Source organism: Seriola lalandi, unplaced genomic scaffold (genome assembly GCF_002814215.2).
Source record: "Seriola lalandi dorsalis isolate HSWRI2012SDOR001 ecotype SW California unplaced genomic scaffold, Sedor1 jcf7180002054544, whole genome shotgun sequence".
Lineage (NCBI taxonomy): Eukaryota > Metazoa > Chordata > Actinopteri > Carangiformes > Carangidae > Seriola > Seriola lalandi.
The window spans coordinates 2,135,197-2,147,820 of record NW_019525097.1 but is presented as its reverse complement, the minus strand read 5'-3'; the positions used below and the strand labels follow the sequence as shown (position 1 = coordinate 2,147,820).

At 38.4% G+C, this 12,624-nt stretch overlaps 1 protein-coding gene across 14 annotated transcripts in view; it reads left to right on the top strand.

Annotated features, from left to right (window-relative positions):
- Nucleotides 1-12,624, top strand: part of dnmt3aa (DNA (cytosine-5-)-methyltransferase 3 alpha a) — a 59,623-nt gene that overhangs the window by 23,904 nt on the left and 23,095 nt on the right. For 9 of the 14 annotated variants that reach the window (XM_087176250.1, XM_087176247.1, XM_087176249.1 and 6 more), the window contains 2 exons: nucleotides 117-154; nucleotides 312-443. The exons of 3 other annotated variants lie outside the window; for them this stretch is intronic. In XM_087176250.1, coding sequence (XP_087032376.1) covers nucleotides 117-154; nucleotides 312-443 — 170 coding nt within the window. The remainder of the gene's footprint in view (nucleotides 1-116; nucleotides 155-311; nucleotides 444-12,624) is intronic. 2 more of the 14 variants (XM_023415221.2, XM_023415217.2) reach the window with 1 other exon arrangement.

Below are 12,624 nucleotides of genomic sequence, written 5' to 3'. Positions count from 1 at the left end.
AATATAAATATGTACGCTGGGGCCAAAAGATGAAAACCATGACTTAACCTCCTCATTACTTCTCTTGTTAAATCTGTACAAATGGGCCATTTCCTGTAACTTCTCTTTTCCTGCAGATGAGCCAGACGACAGAAACTGCGACTCCCCCAGAGAGGTGAGAAAAGCAGTCGTAACCCTGTCTGTGATGTGTTTCTTTTTTTTACTTTCAAAAATGAGCAGTACAAGCAGGTTTAAGAGCATGGTGAGTGTATAACAAGCTTTTCATGTGTGTGTGTGTGTGTGTGTGTGTGTGTTTGTGTGTGTGTGTGCAGGGTGAGACTGGGAGACTGCGGAGGAGGCCAGTCCCCAGAGTGACTTTCCAGGCTGGCGACCCGTACTACATCAGTAGGAGACAGAGGGAAGAATGGCTCAGCCGCTGGAAGATGGAGGTGGGAGAGAATCAGGTCTCTGTCTGTGTGAATTTATAGAACAGTAAAATGGAGGCTTGTATTTTCTTTTGAAGAGTCCAATCAAAATGAAAAGGCTTCAAGTAAACACGTCAGTCAGAGTAAACTAGGCCGGTTTGAAAAGGGTGACGCTTTCGACAGAGTGTCATTTTTCACATAAACACTCCTCTGGATTACTACTTTTTAATTACGGAATATTTTTATTCCCATATACTGTATAGCTGCATTGGATCTGTAGTTGGGTGCTCTGTATTGGAAAGCATTCAGAATACAGCTGTAGACGAAATCCCTTTGAGAAATTAAATCAACCTTCACAACAGAATTATACTGCGCTTTGCGCTGGGTGATAATTGCTTAAAATGTTAACGCTATTGAATGTGTTAGGGATATTAACTCGGTATATGCCATTTCTGTTAAATGTTCATTTTACTTAATAAAATCAGAGAGCAGTCATAAAAAATAACTTATGAACATCATTTGTGCTGCGTAAAAATGTCCACTGCTACACTCTCACTGCGACATACAGTTGTATGAAAAACAATTTGGGCGAATTACACATTTTGTTGATTTGTTAATAACACCTGCAGCAAACAGACATTAAAAATGACCCTTTCTTTGAGTTTTAGTGCACTCAAAAATATTTACATCTGCTTATTGTAAAACTTCATTATAGTGTGTTAGAAAAAACGTTTCCTAAATGTTTTGACTGGATTTTGAGTTTAGTCATTCTCAGTGTTAGAGTTGCAGTTTCAGTCAGCACCATACGACCTGTAAAAACACTGTTGCTGCTTCTAGCTGCAGTAGTGAGGAAGCCCATCATCTCATAATGGGCAAGTGTCAGTTTTAACTCAAACTTAAATCATTTTTAAATGGTTAATCCATCCATCAATTTCATGCTACTTATCCAGGTCCAGGTCGTGTTCATTTAATTAATTATATCATTAGGAGTTATTGTGATATACTGCTGGGTGGGGCTGGAGGAAATGTGATACCAAATAATTCTAGGCCTGTCATCGCTAATGGTTTTCTATCATACTTTAAAGCTTTGGCAGGTAGGGTCTTGAAAGTGGTATTAAACTGCCTTCTATATGGTATTAAAAAAGTCTTAAAAAGTCCTTAACTTTAAACTTTAACTAGGTGAACCCTGCAGAAACTCTGCACAGTGAGTTAATGCATTTCATTATCTAACAATAATAAGGTCATCACATTTAGCTTTGTTTTACAGTTCTTTCATTGCTTTCTTTCCTTCTCAGAAAAGAGATTTCCAAGATCGATTAGAAGTTTCCTCTGGTTTTGGCCCATTTCGCTGATGTTAGTCATTGCCGACGTTTGTTGGAACACATCTTCAGTTTATTGCACAAAGGACTTACGTCTGTTTTGGGTCAAACCATAAATATTTAACATCACACCAACCACTGACATCCCAAAATATTTTTTTGCCAACATCATCTTCATCTTCAGTTAAACATGCACTCACTGTTGGCTTCATGCCATGCTGCTGTTTTGCAGTCTTCCTGCCCTCCTCTGCTGTAGAGTGTGTTTGTTTACACTGGAAGGGAGCGGACTTCCCTCTCATGTACACACACACACACACATACAAACACACATACACGCAACGGTCTGGTGGAAGATGAACTGTGTTCTTTCAATGTGATTGGCCTTTTTCAGTGACATTTACTCAACACTTGACACAGTGAAGTGCCATTGAAAGTGGAGACGGTGCTTTCCCTTTCTGTGGCTGCAAAGGCCTCTCATGCAAAATATTTGTCTCTCAAAGAGATTTGACTGTTGGTTGATTTTGACACACATTTCCCAACAGTACACCAGTGGTAGATTTGAGCACTTCGATATTGTTTCAAAACAGTGGTTCCCAACCTATTATTTGTCGGCGCTCGTCAAATGTGTCTGAGTACTTCTTCGTCGTATCCCTCTGGTGGGTTGTTTTCACTGCAGAGAAAACGCAGTGGTGATTAGGTTTGGTTTCTTAGTAGGTGTGGTCACCTTTGCGCTTGTGTACTGCTATGACATGGAGCAGCAGGAACTTCATGTTTCAGTCATTTAACTGTTTTGTGCTTGCCTGCTAACCAAAGCTGGAGCTACCATTGACGCCACAGAAGTCATGCACACAGGAATGTTTCTAGGAATGTGGCTGGTTTAATGACGTCAAGTAGAGTTCACATTCACATATCACACATGTCGCTGTTTTAAAGGATGAATTAGATATTCATGTGACTCTGAATAGACTTTTTAGAGTTTCTTAAAAAAAACAATTTCAGGGCAAAAAAATTGTTTTTCTTTTTTGTCATTAAATTTAGAGAAAACATTGTTTAGCTATATTTTCATTTAAATATAATTTTACAGAGTTTGGTTATTGCTAGTCACAAATGTCTTAAGTTGGTGGGGCTCTGCGGGAGGAATTTGAGCTCATTAACTCAGTATTTCTAGAATCCTGGCTACAGAAGTGTTGGTAACTAGTTTTCATGTGGCGTTAAGGTGTTTTGGCCATCCCACATTTTCTGGGAAACTGAGGTGTGTCCTGTGCAGTTAACTTCTCATGGCTTGAACATTAGTGGCTTTTGTGACAATAAATACAGAAGTGATCCTCACACCATTTTTAAGCTCTTTATTTTCTTCCTAAACACAAACTGCAGAAGTACCTCTTGGTATAGGAGTACCCTCGGTACACTGCTCTAAAGTGGGCCCTTGCTGGTGCAGAGGTCAGACAAAGCACTGTACTTTTTTAAACCATCATTTAAAGTCACTATAATGAGCATTTTTATATTAACAATAGATCACATGACTACTTCTATATGAGAGGTCACTTGCAGTGACAAACCCACAGATATTCGTTGTTCAGTCCACTCAGCTCTTGAGAGTTTTATAGTATCATTGTTTTAGTTTTATGACCAAAAGCTTTACAGTTTGCTTCAGTCTCACTGCTCTCGTTAACTTTGTTTTCCGGCTGCAGCAGGCAGCTGATTTCAGCTAAAAAACACAAGTGCTCTCTGCATATATTTTTTATTCCTCATTCTTTATTTGGATCTCCAGTCTTCCCAGAGTCTACACAAAGACAATAACAATAAAAACAAACAATTCAAAATGTCACAGTATCAATAGAACAAGATAAGGCACAATGTAAAGATCAGAGATTCAATGAAATGACTCTACATATGAAAATAAAGGCTTACAGTGAAAACATAAACAAAACTGTCACAATTAAATAGCACAAAAAAAGACCTAAACTACACACAGACACAGTTAGAAACTAGCTGGTGAACATAGTGGAGCATTAGGAGTTGGTGGAGACCAAAAACAGAGATAAAAGTTAGGGAAAATTCCCTCACTGGAGAAAAGACTGTGCTGCCTTGTCTTGCCAAGAGAGGTTTGTGTGTGTGTGTATGTGTATGTGCATGCTTGCATGCATGTGTGTGTGCATGTGTGCGTGTGAGGAAGACCTAAAACCGAAAGACAGAATGACTGAAAGAGACAGGATGTGTGTGGTCATGAAAGGAGGAGAAAAAGTCATTCAGGCTGATTGACAGACAGGCCGGCTGAGAAACACTGGGGATGTGAGAGTGTGTGAAAGTGTGGCTGCAATTTCCTCTCGCTCCTGTTTGAACTTGTTCTTTTGTTGTCAGTGTCTGATGGACACGAACCTTTAAAATATGTGAGAAAGAAAATATGTGACAACTTGACAATCACTTGAGAAGAGCAGAAAGAGCGTTTTTACTCTGCTATTAATCATAAATATATGTAGAAAGTAGAAACAAACATGTGAGATATAACCAACAACAGACTTGTGTGAGTTTTACACTTGATGATAATGAATAATTGAAGCATATGTAAACACACACAAACTCTACATAGTCAAGTTGATACCAGATCGTTTTCAGACTGTTGCATGTGCATGTGACAGATGGAGAGAAAGAGAGGTAGAGAGAGGTAGAGCATGTGTGACTTCCTGTTAACACTGTCATCTCACTCACTGATTCATCAGCTACTCTGGAGCCATAAGTGATATGTGTTTTGTTTGGTGACAGAAATTGAAACTTAGAGGTAGGTTGTTTTCTTAATATTAATAAGAAAGAAAGAAAGAAAGGAAAAAGTCAACAATATAGCGAATTAAAGTGAGCAGAAAGGAAAATAGGAGCAAAGAGTCGAAGCTATGAAATAAAGAAAGGAAGGAAATGCAGAGCAGTGGTGGAAGAAGTACTTAGTTCCTTAATTTAAACAAAAGTACCACTACATGAATGTAAAAATACTCCAGCATTCAGCATCAAACTTTAGTAGAAGTACACAAGTATAATTTGTTAAATGTAGTGTCAAAATGAAAACGACTCATTCTGCAGAAGCACTGATACATTATCAAATATTACATCGTCAGATTATCAATACTGATGCATCAATGTGTTAACAACATTTTGCAGTTGTAGCTGGTAGAGCTGGAGCCTATATAGTCAGATGGTTTGGTCCAAACTACGGGGCACATGATAGATTTTTAGAGCTTTCTTTGTCTTCTTTACTACCACATTAATCATACCATGAACCCTGATACACAGATGTGTCTTCATTATTTGGACTTTTCTATATTTAATGCTTTTTCTTTTGTGAAATAATGAATAATTTACGTCTTCAGGCCTTGAGAAGTTAATTGAATGAGATCATTTGAGATGTTTAGAGAGCAAATCCGTCTTGGTTGGAACTTCTTACAAATCATAATCATCTGAAACCACACACTGCTTTTTGTAAGGGGTCACAAGTCACATTAATCTTTGATATTGTATTGTATTGTATAATCTTATAATTCATTTTAATTTAACGTTTTACATAATGAATGAATCCAGTTGATTAATAAGTACAACATTTCCCTATATGAAATGTAATAGGAGTAAAAGTATAAAGCAGTATAAAATGGAAATACTCAACTAAAGTACCTCAAATGTGTTTGAGTGTTTGAACTTAGTGACTTTCCACCATTAGAAGATGGAAACTGAGAAATAGAAATGCTACAGAATGAAAAGAAGAAAGAAAGGAGGTGGAGGCAAATAAAGAAGCGGATGTAAGGAGTAAGAAAAGAATGGAAGCAGGCAAGAAAATAAAGGAACGGGAGGAAAGGGGAAGGGAATTGAGATGTAAAGCAAGAAAGAAAGAAAGAAAAGTGATGGAGTGAAAGGAGAGAAAGGAAAACAGAGAAAGTTTGAAACATACAGTGAAAGAAAGAGCGGGGAGAAATCAGTGACAGAGACAGAGGTTAACCAGTTCCAGGTTTCTGTGTGTGTGTGTGTGTGTGTGTGTGTGTGTGTGTGTGTGTGTGTGTGTGTGTGTGTGTTTGCTCTGTCAGTCAGTTGAACTGCAGCCAGCTGTTAACAGCCCCATCAATATCCCATCTCACTGCTGTCTGAAGGAAACCTGGTAACTCAACAAACTCTTTTCCATTTCAGGATAAAAACATCTGGCATCTTTCCCCCTCACGTTTAAAGTTACAGCAGAGAAAATAAATACTGAGTGAGGGTATAGTCCACCGTATATATTACAGGGGGTACTTTTTTTTCTCCATGTCTTAACATCATTTTTTGCTAATTGAATTTAGCAACTCACACACACACACACACACACACACTTAGCCTTGACCTTGTTTTTACTTGTAACCACTTAGTGGAACGTGCAGATAAGAAAACACTGCATTGTGTTATTCTAGAAGTCTTGTTGGTCATCCTGACGCTACCAGTGGGCCTGCTGGTAGAAAGAGATACTAATGAGGCGTTCATGACCGGTCGACACAACAGGTTACCTTTTAATAAAGGCCGCTGCATGATGTCATACGGGGGACAAAATTGGCAAGTGTTTTTTATTTTTCAGATAACCCTTGTTTTGAATTTTTGAATAACCCACGTACACTAAGAATGCTCAAAAGACCAAACTTGATTTGATGATCAGTTAATCTGCTGATTATTTTTCATGTAATCGATTATTTGTTTTGTCTATGAAATGTCAAAACCTAGTTTAAAAAACCCATGTCTGTTTATCAATCCAAAACTCAAAGATATTTCATAAATTATCATAAATGACAAAGAAAAAGCAGCAGAAGCTAAAACAAGCAAATGTTTGATGATTAGTCACTGCAGCTCTAGTGTCAAGCCATGTAACCGATATAGACTTTGAATCCAAACTTCACATTAAACCTGTTCATCTACACATTATTGCCTGAAGTTTTATACAGTTTTTATACACAAATTCACCCATTTAGCACGACATGTTTCGTGACCATCTGTAGTCGAGAACACAATAATCAAGGAGTGACCACATTCCTCCTTAAAACTTCTTTAATCAGTATTTTGTTTACATTTACTGTAAAAGAAATTTAACGACTGTTTGTAATCTGAAAGAGGTTGATTGAAGTTTTTCCGCAGAAAATTGTCACCAGCTCTAAAGAGCCTTTTAGCTTCTTTAAGCTCATTGTTTTGGTTTTACTTTACGGTTCAGTCTCAGTCCCATCCCCAATAGTAGTGATCAGGAATGGAATGATACAGAATTAGCGATTAGCTTGTGAAGCAAGCAGATCATTTAGCAGCTAAGGAGCAAGAAGTTTTAGTCAGGAGCTGGTGGAGACCAAACTAGAGAGAAAAGGAGACCAGAAATATGACTCTGAATGCTTGTGTGTCTGCTGTGTAGAGTCTTCTTCGCTGCTCTAAAATAGTAGCCAACACAGGAAGTTGTCCTGTGCAGCCACTGGCAACAAGTGAAGACTATTGTATTCATCTATTTATTTGTGTTTTATAAAGGGTTTAACCCAAGCTATACCATACTACAATGATGGCAATCGCATATTTTTTAATTTTTTTTATTAACACAGCGGTATCGGATTGCTACTCGGTATTGGCTGATACACAAGTTCAGGTATCAGGAGGGAAAAACATGGTATCAGAATATCTCCACTGCTGAGTGTGTAAATAGGTGTTAACATAGAAGCTAACATCTTAGCTCTGACCAATTTGATAATGGCAATGTTACATTAGAGTTGTGCTTCTGTCTGCTCGGTGTGAAGTTCCTCTGCCCCCTTGTGGCCAAAAGGATTAAATTAGTGCAGCATGAGAGTTTTCTACTGGGCTCAGCTCCTCAGAGCGCTACATGAAAACAGACATTGTTCCTCCAATTCCAAACACTCAGTTTACAGACATTATGTCAGCGTCATTTTGTTTTCCTTTCTGTAATTCTAAACTGGCTCGTGTGGCTCTCTGTGTGTAACTGCATTTCACAGTAATGTGTACGTTTGTGAGTACGTGCATGTGTTTGTGAATGTGAGGTCGTGACCCTAACACATCCTATTGCCTTGTCAATCCTGAGGCTTACCTAACCTTTGACCAAAGTGCATGTACACACCTCATATACACACTAGCATGGGTTTGTGTGTGTGTGTGTGTGTGTGTGTGTGTGTGTGTGTGTGTGTCATCACCCTTAAACCCTTGGGGTTACCAGACATAACTGTGTGTGTGTGTGTGTGTGTGTGTGTCTGTGTGTGTGTGTGTCTGTGTGTCTGTGTGTCTGTGTGTGTGTAGTGGAAGTTCACCTAAACATCTGTTAGGTGAAGGAGCCAGTAAATCACACACTTCACTGCTGGCCAATCAGCAAAGAGGGAGAGGGTAAAGAAGACTTGAGGGCTTGAGTGAAGCTGAGGAGACACACAGAGGAAAGTGTAGGAGGAAGAGGAGGAGGAGGTGAGAGAGAGACAGACGAAGAAAATGACAGAGAGAAAGAGAGCCAGGGAGGAAGGGTTGCAGTTGCAGAGCTGCCATGTCCGGTCTGTAAGTGATTTTTTTTTTTTTTTTTTCCATGTGTGCATGTGTTGCAGAGTATATGCAACTGTGTATGTGAAGCAATGTAAGCTTAAGGTTTTCTTTTAAAAAGAGGAAGGTTACAAACAATTTCTATTGACAGAAAGTTATTTCATGGCAAGTTTGTTTTTATGCTTGCTAAAAGGAGTTTTTTTTGTGAGCAGACATAAACTGGTGTTTAATTCCCTTTTTGCTGCTGGTGGTTTCATGCCAAGTAAAGTGAAAGATCTGAAGGAGAGTTGGATTAGACCTAACAGAGGTCAGTTTTGTTTATTTTCTGTTTACTTGTGTGTTGTTGGGGGAAGATAGGGGCTTCAGTTTAAAGTGTTTTCTACTGGCTGGAAAGACATTCAACTGCATCCCTTACATCCTTGAACACCAGCCCCCCTTTTTGGGGTTGATCTGCCTAAATAACTTGAGTATCTGTGAGAGCTGTGTTCATAGCTGTGGTATCATTACAAAAGGGAAGGCATGACCTTTTCCAGGTGTAGTGTGGTCAAACATGGTAAAACACTGTGTAATACAGTGTCTTTTTTTGCCCTGTGAAGGCAAGTTTATTTATACAACACCTTTCAACAAGGCAATTCAAAGTGCTTTACATTACACATAAAAGAAACACAGGACAATATAAGATCATATAAAAAGTCACATTTACAACAGATTAAAAAGAGTGAAATGGAATAGGTACTTTCGACCTTTCGTCATGGCTGACAAGTTCAGTCAAAAAAAAAAAAGAAGAGGAAGGAAAGATTAGAGGGAAGTCTAAAACAATAACCATAAGTTTTTCTGCTTTCCTCTCCTGCTGATCGTCTGGAGACCACTCAAATTTGTCTTGAAACCTCTTGGCAGGGTCCTGACCCCAAGGCTGGGAACCACTGGTTCACAAAAATACTGTATTATATCCAAGTGTTACTGAGCGCATTTTCTTTTTTTGTGTCAAGGTTTTGCATAAAATAGCTTTCTTATATTTGCTTGATCATCATGTAAACTGCTGTAATTTAAAAATGTAATATTTCCGCTCTAAGGTTTTTAAAGCCACAACTAACTAAAAGACTGTACAGTAAATATATTTATGTATATCTTATATAACGTGATCATTATGCAGCTTTTACCAGGAGTCTGTAAAAGTTCTGCACACTTTTGGAGAAAAAAAACACCAAGCCACCAAAGTATTACAGTGCAGGATTAACACCAGTCTTGTTACACTTTAGTATTTTCCTTTAACAGCCATTAGATAGACATTTTCAGTCCATTTTATTACAGGATGTCATTTTTGTGGGTTTGCTTATTTGTTTGTTTTTGGGGGATTTTTCTTTTAACTTTTATATCTGCCAAAAAGACGTGTAAATGGTTACCAAATTATTCTAATAACGGGAAAACAACACCAAGCCACTAAAGTATTATGTTCGAGGGTTAACATCAGGGTCGGTATGCTTTGAGATTATTAACAGCTATCAGATCCAGATTTTTTGGTCCATTTTACGACAAAGAGATCATTTTTGTTGGTTTTACTTCCAGTTACTTGTTTGTCATTTGTTTGTCTTGAGGGAAGAGGGAGATTTGAATTCAAGGTTTAAAGTATTATCCACTTTTTTTTTTTTCTATCTCATCAGGAAAGTGTGCACATATTTCTCAAAGATGTTAACAATTACAAAACAAAACCAAATCACCAATTATTTTACTGCAGGGTTAAAATCATGTTCGGGTGTGTCCCGATATAAACATCAGACAAAGTAATAGTTTAAAGCCTTTTCCACTTTTCCACCCATCAGAAAACCGTGAAAATGGTTGCTACTACTTCATAGAGGGAAAACAACACCAAGTCCCTGAGGTGTTACTCCGTACTCCAGGTCCATGAGGTTTGGTCTTACCTTCAATCACCTATCAAACAGACAGTGTTTGCTCCATTTGATCATTAAATGTCATGTTTTCTGTTCACTTGGGTTGGATTACCAGTTTAAAGCATTTCCCAAAACATCTGGAAAAGCATCTGAATGGTTTCTTAATATGTTAATAATTGGAAAACGACATCAAGCCACCAAATTACTATGCAACAGTCGGGTCAGACATTTTTGGTATTGTTCTTAAACAGCCATCAGGCAGATGTTGTTTGCCCCATTCCATTACAAGAGATCTCAGGAGAGCTTCATGGAAAACCACTGGCTGTGTTTCTTTAACATGTCCCACGGCTGCGATCAATGCTAATGAAAGAGCAGTCGCTTGGTGTGTTTCCTATTGACAGTGTGAGAGAGGCTATTAACTGTTGTCTTAATTGTAGTGTGTGTGTGTGTGTGTGTGTGTGTGTGTGTGTGTGTGTGTGTTTTGAGCAATGTTGGGTTCATCTCGAGGTCAGGGTCAGTCACGCTCATAAAGGAGGCGTGGTTTAAGAAATGGCTCATTGGTTTAGGTCAGTGGGTGAAGGGTCAGAGGTCAAGGGGGCGGCACTAAGAGTGAAAACGCTGACCAGGGCAACGGGGTTCGATAAAGTTCAAAGACGTAACTCACAACATTATACAGCCTCTCTATGTCCTTCTACCCCCTCCTGCCTTTATTTGTCCCATGAAAACACACACACTGCCTGTTCTTTTGCCGCCATCAGCCTCATAGCATCTGTTACAATACGAAGCAGTTCCATAGATCACTTTCATAACAGCAAGGCCGTGACATCCATTATCTTACTGAATACTTTGAGGACTGTTACCAGCACAAACTGTACTGTGCAGATATTTTAGGCACTAAAATAAAGTGGGGATGCCTTTAAAAATAATGTCATGAATAGTTTTTATTTCTCTATTAACCTCATATGAAGTGCAGTGAAACAGAAAAAAGTAAAACCAAATCATAGGTGTATAAAACTGTTGCACATTGCTGTACATATATATATCCATTGAATTTATTGGTGGTGTTTTTGCAAATGCGTAACAAAACAGAGTTTCATAACAATTCGAGGTCTTTAGAACAGTTTTAATGTGTTTTGATAGCCCCACATGCAGTTTTTATTCCCTGCCATTACAGTATATTGAAAGAATTTGAGGACTCATTCTTTGTCAAATACAGAGGGGAAAAACTGACACAAACAGCAGAGAGAGAAACAGCATAAATAATACTGGAAGTGCCCTGCTTGTTTATTCATTAAAGCTTTTGATGTGCAGAAATCAGCCAAATTGCATACTGTACTGTAAGAGGCTGTAACATAACATGTGCAGCATGTTCGGGTTTTGTTTGATTGATGCACATCATAAACCTTTAATATATACTTTCAATCATTGGAAGAAATCCTATTTATGTTTTGGTGCACCTACACCTGACCCCGACTGGTGGAGAGCACCAGCTTAGTGTAAAAGTAGATGGTCGTATGTTGAACTTTAGGTGCAAACATGCTGCTTAACCCAGAAAGTGTTCTGCATCACAGCACAAGCCCTGGAAGCCTTGAGCAAAGCCCTGCAGAGTGGAAGTCCTCCAGTTTATATTCTGTTAATTGGCCTCATTACTGAACTTTTTATAGGTTAGTAAGTAAATAAAAAGTCTCCCTCCACACTGTGATCAAACTCTTACTGGTTGCATTCTCTGTATCTTTGCAGATATTGAATGAGGCAGTGATGACTGTAGTGAATACATATAACATGATGCTCACAAACATTGAGGGTGCATTCACAGTTATAAAACAGTGTTGTGGGTCCTGTAAGAACTTCAACTTTCCTTTGAGCCTAATGAAGCAGTGAGAGTCAGCTGACAGCTGTGAGGGCTGGAAGACAAGGTCTCCAGAGCTAATTGACTGAGCTTTATGTCCACTTCTGATAATACACTTAGTTATTACATAACATTGACATCTATCCATGTATTACTATTATAGGTTTAGATTTAGGGTTAGTAGGAAGTATGTGAATTCCACATATAAGCTGTTAACGTGCAAATATATGGTACTAAAAAAGTCTTTAAAAGGTTTTACATTTAGCTTAGTGAACCATGCAGAGGCCCTGTACTAAGCTGCTGAGAGGAGTTTCTATATTTTAAAAATTATGTTTGAACTCTCACAATTCATCATAGAAACAATCTTTTTAAAGAATACAAAAGACACACCCTTAATTTGTGCAGGACAATGAAAATAATACTTATCTTGTGCATTCATTACAGTCAACCAATCCTCTACCACAGTATAAACAGACAATATTCTGTCGGGTTTCTTTTTTTTCGTCGAGGACTTTTCTTCGATTGCATGACGCTGACTATTGGTTCAGTTCAGACCCGAGTGTTGCTTTCACAGAAATGCGAGTAGATGAATACTCAGTGACTCATCCTCGATTCTGAAAGCAGTTAAGCTTCCTGATGGACTCTTCAATCAGCTA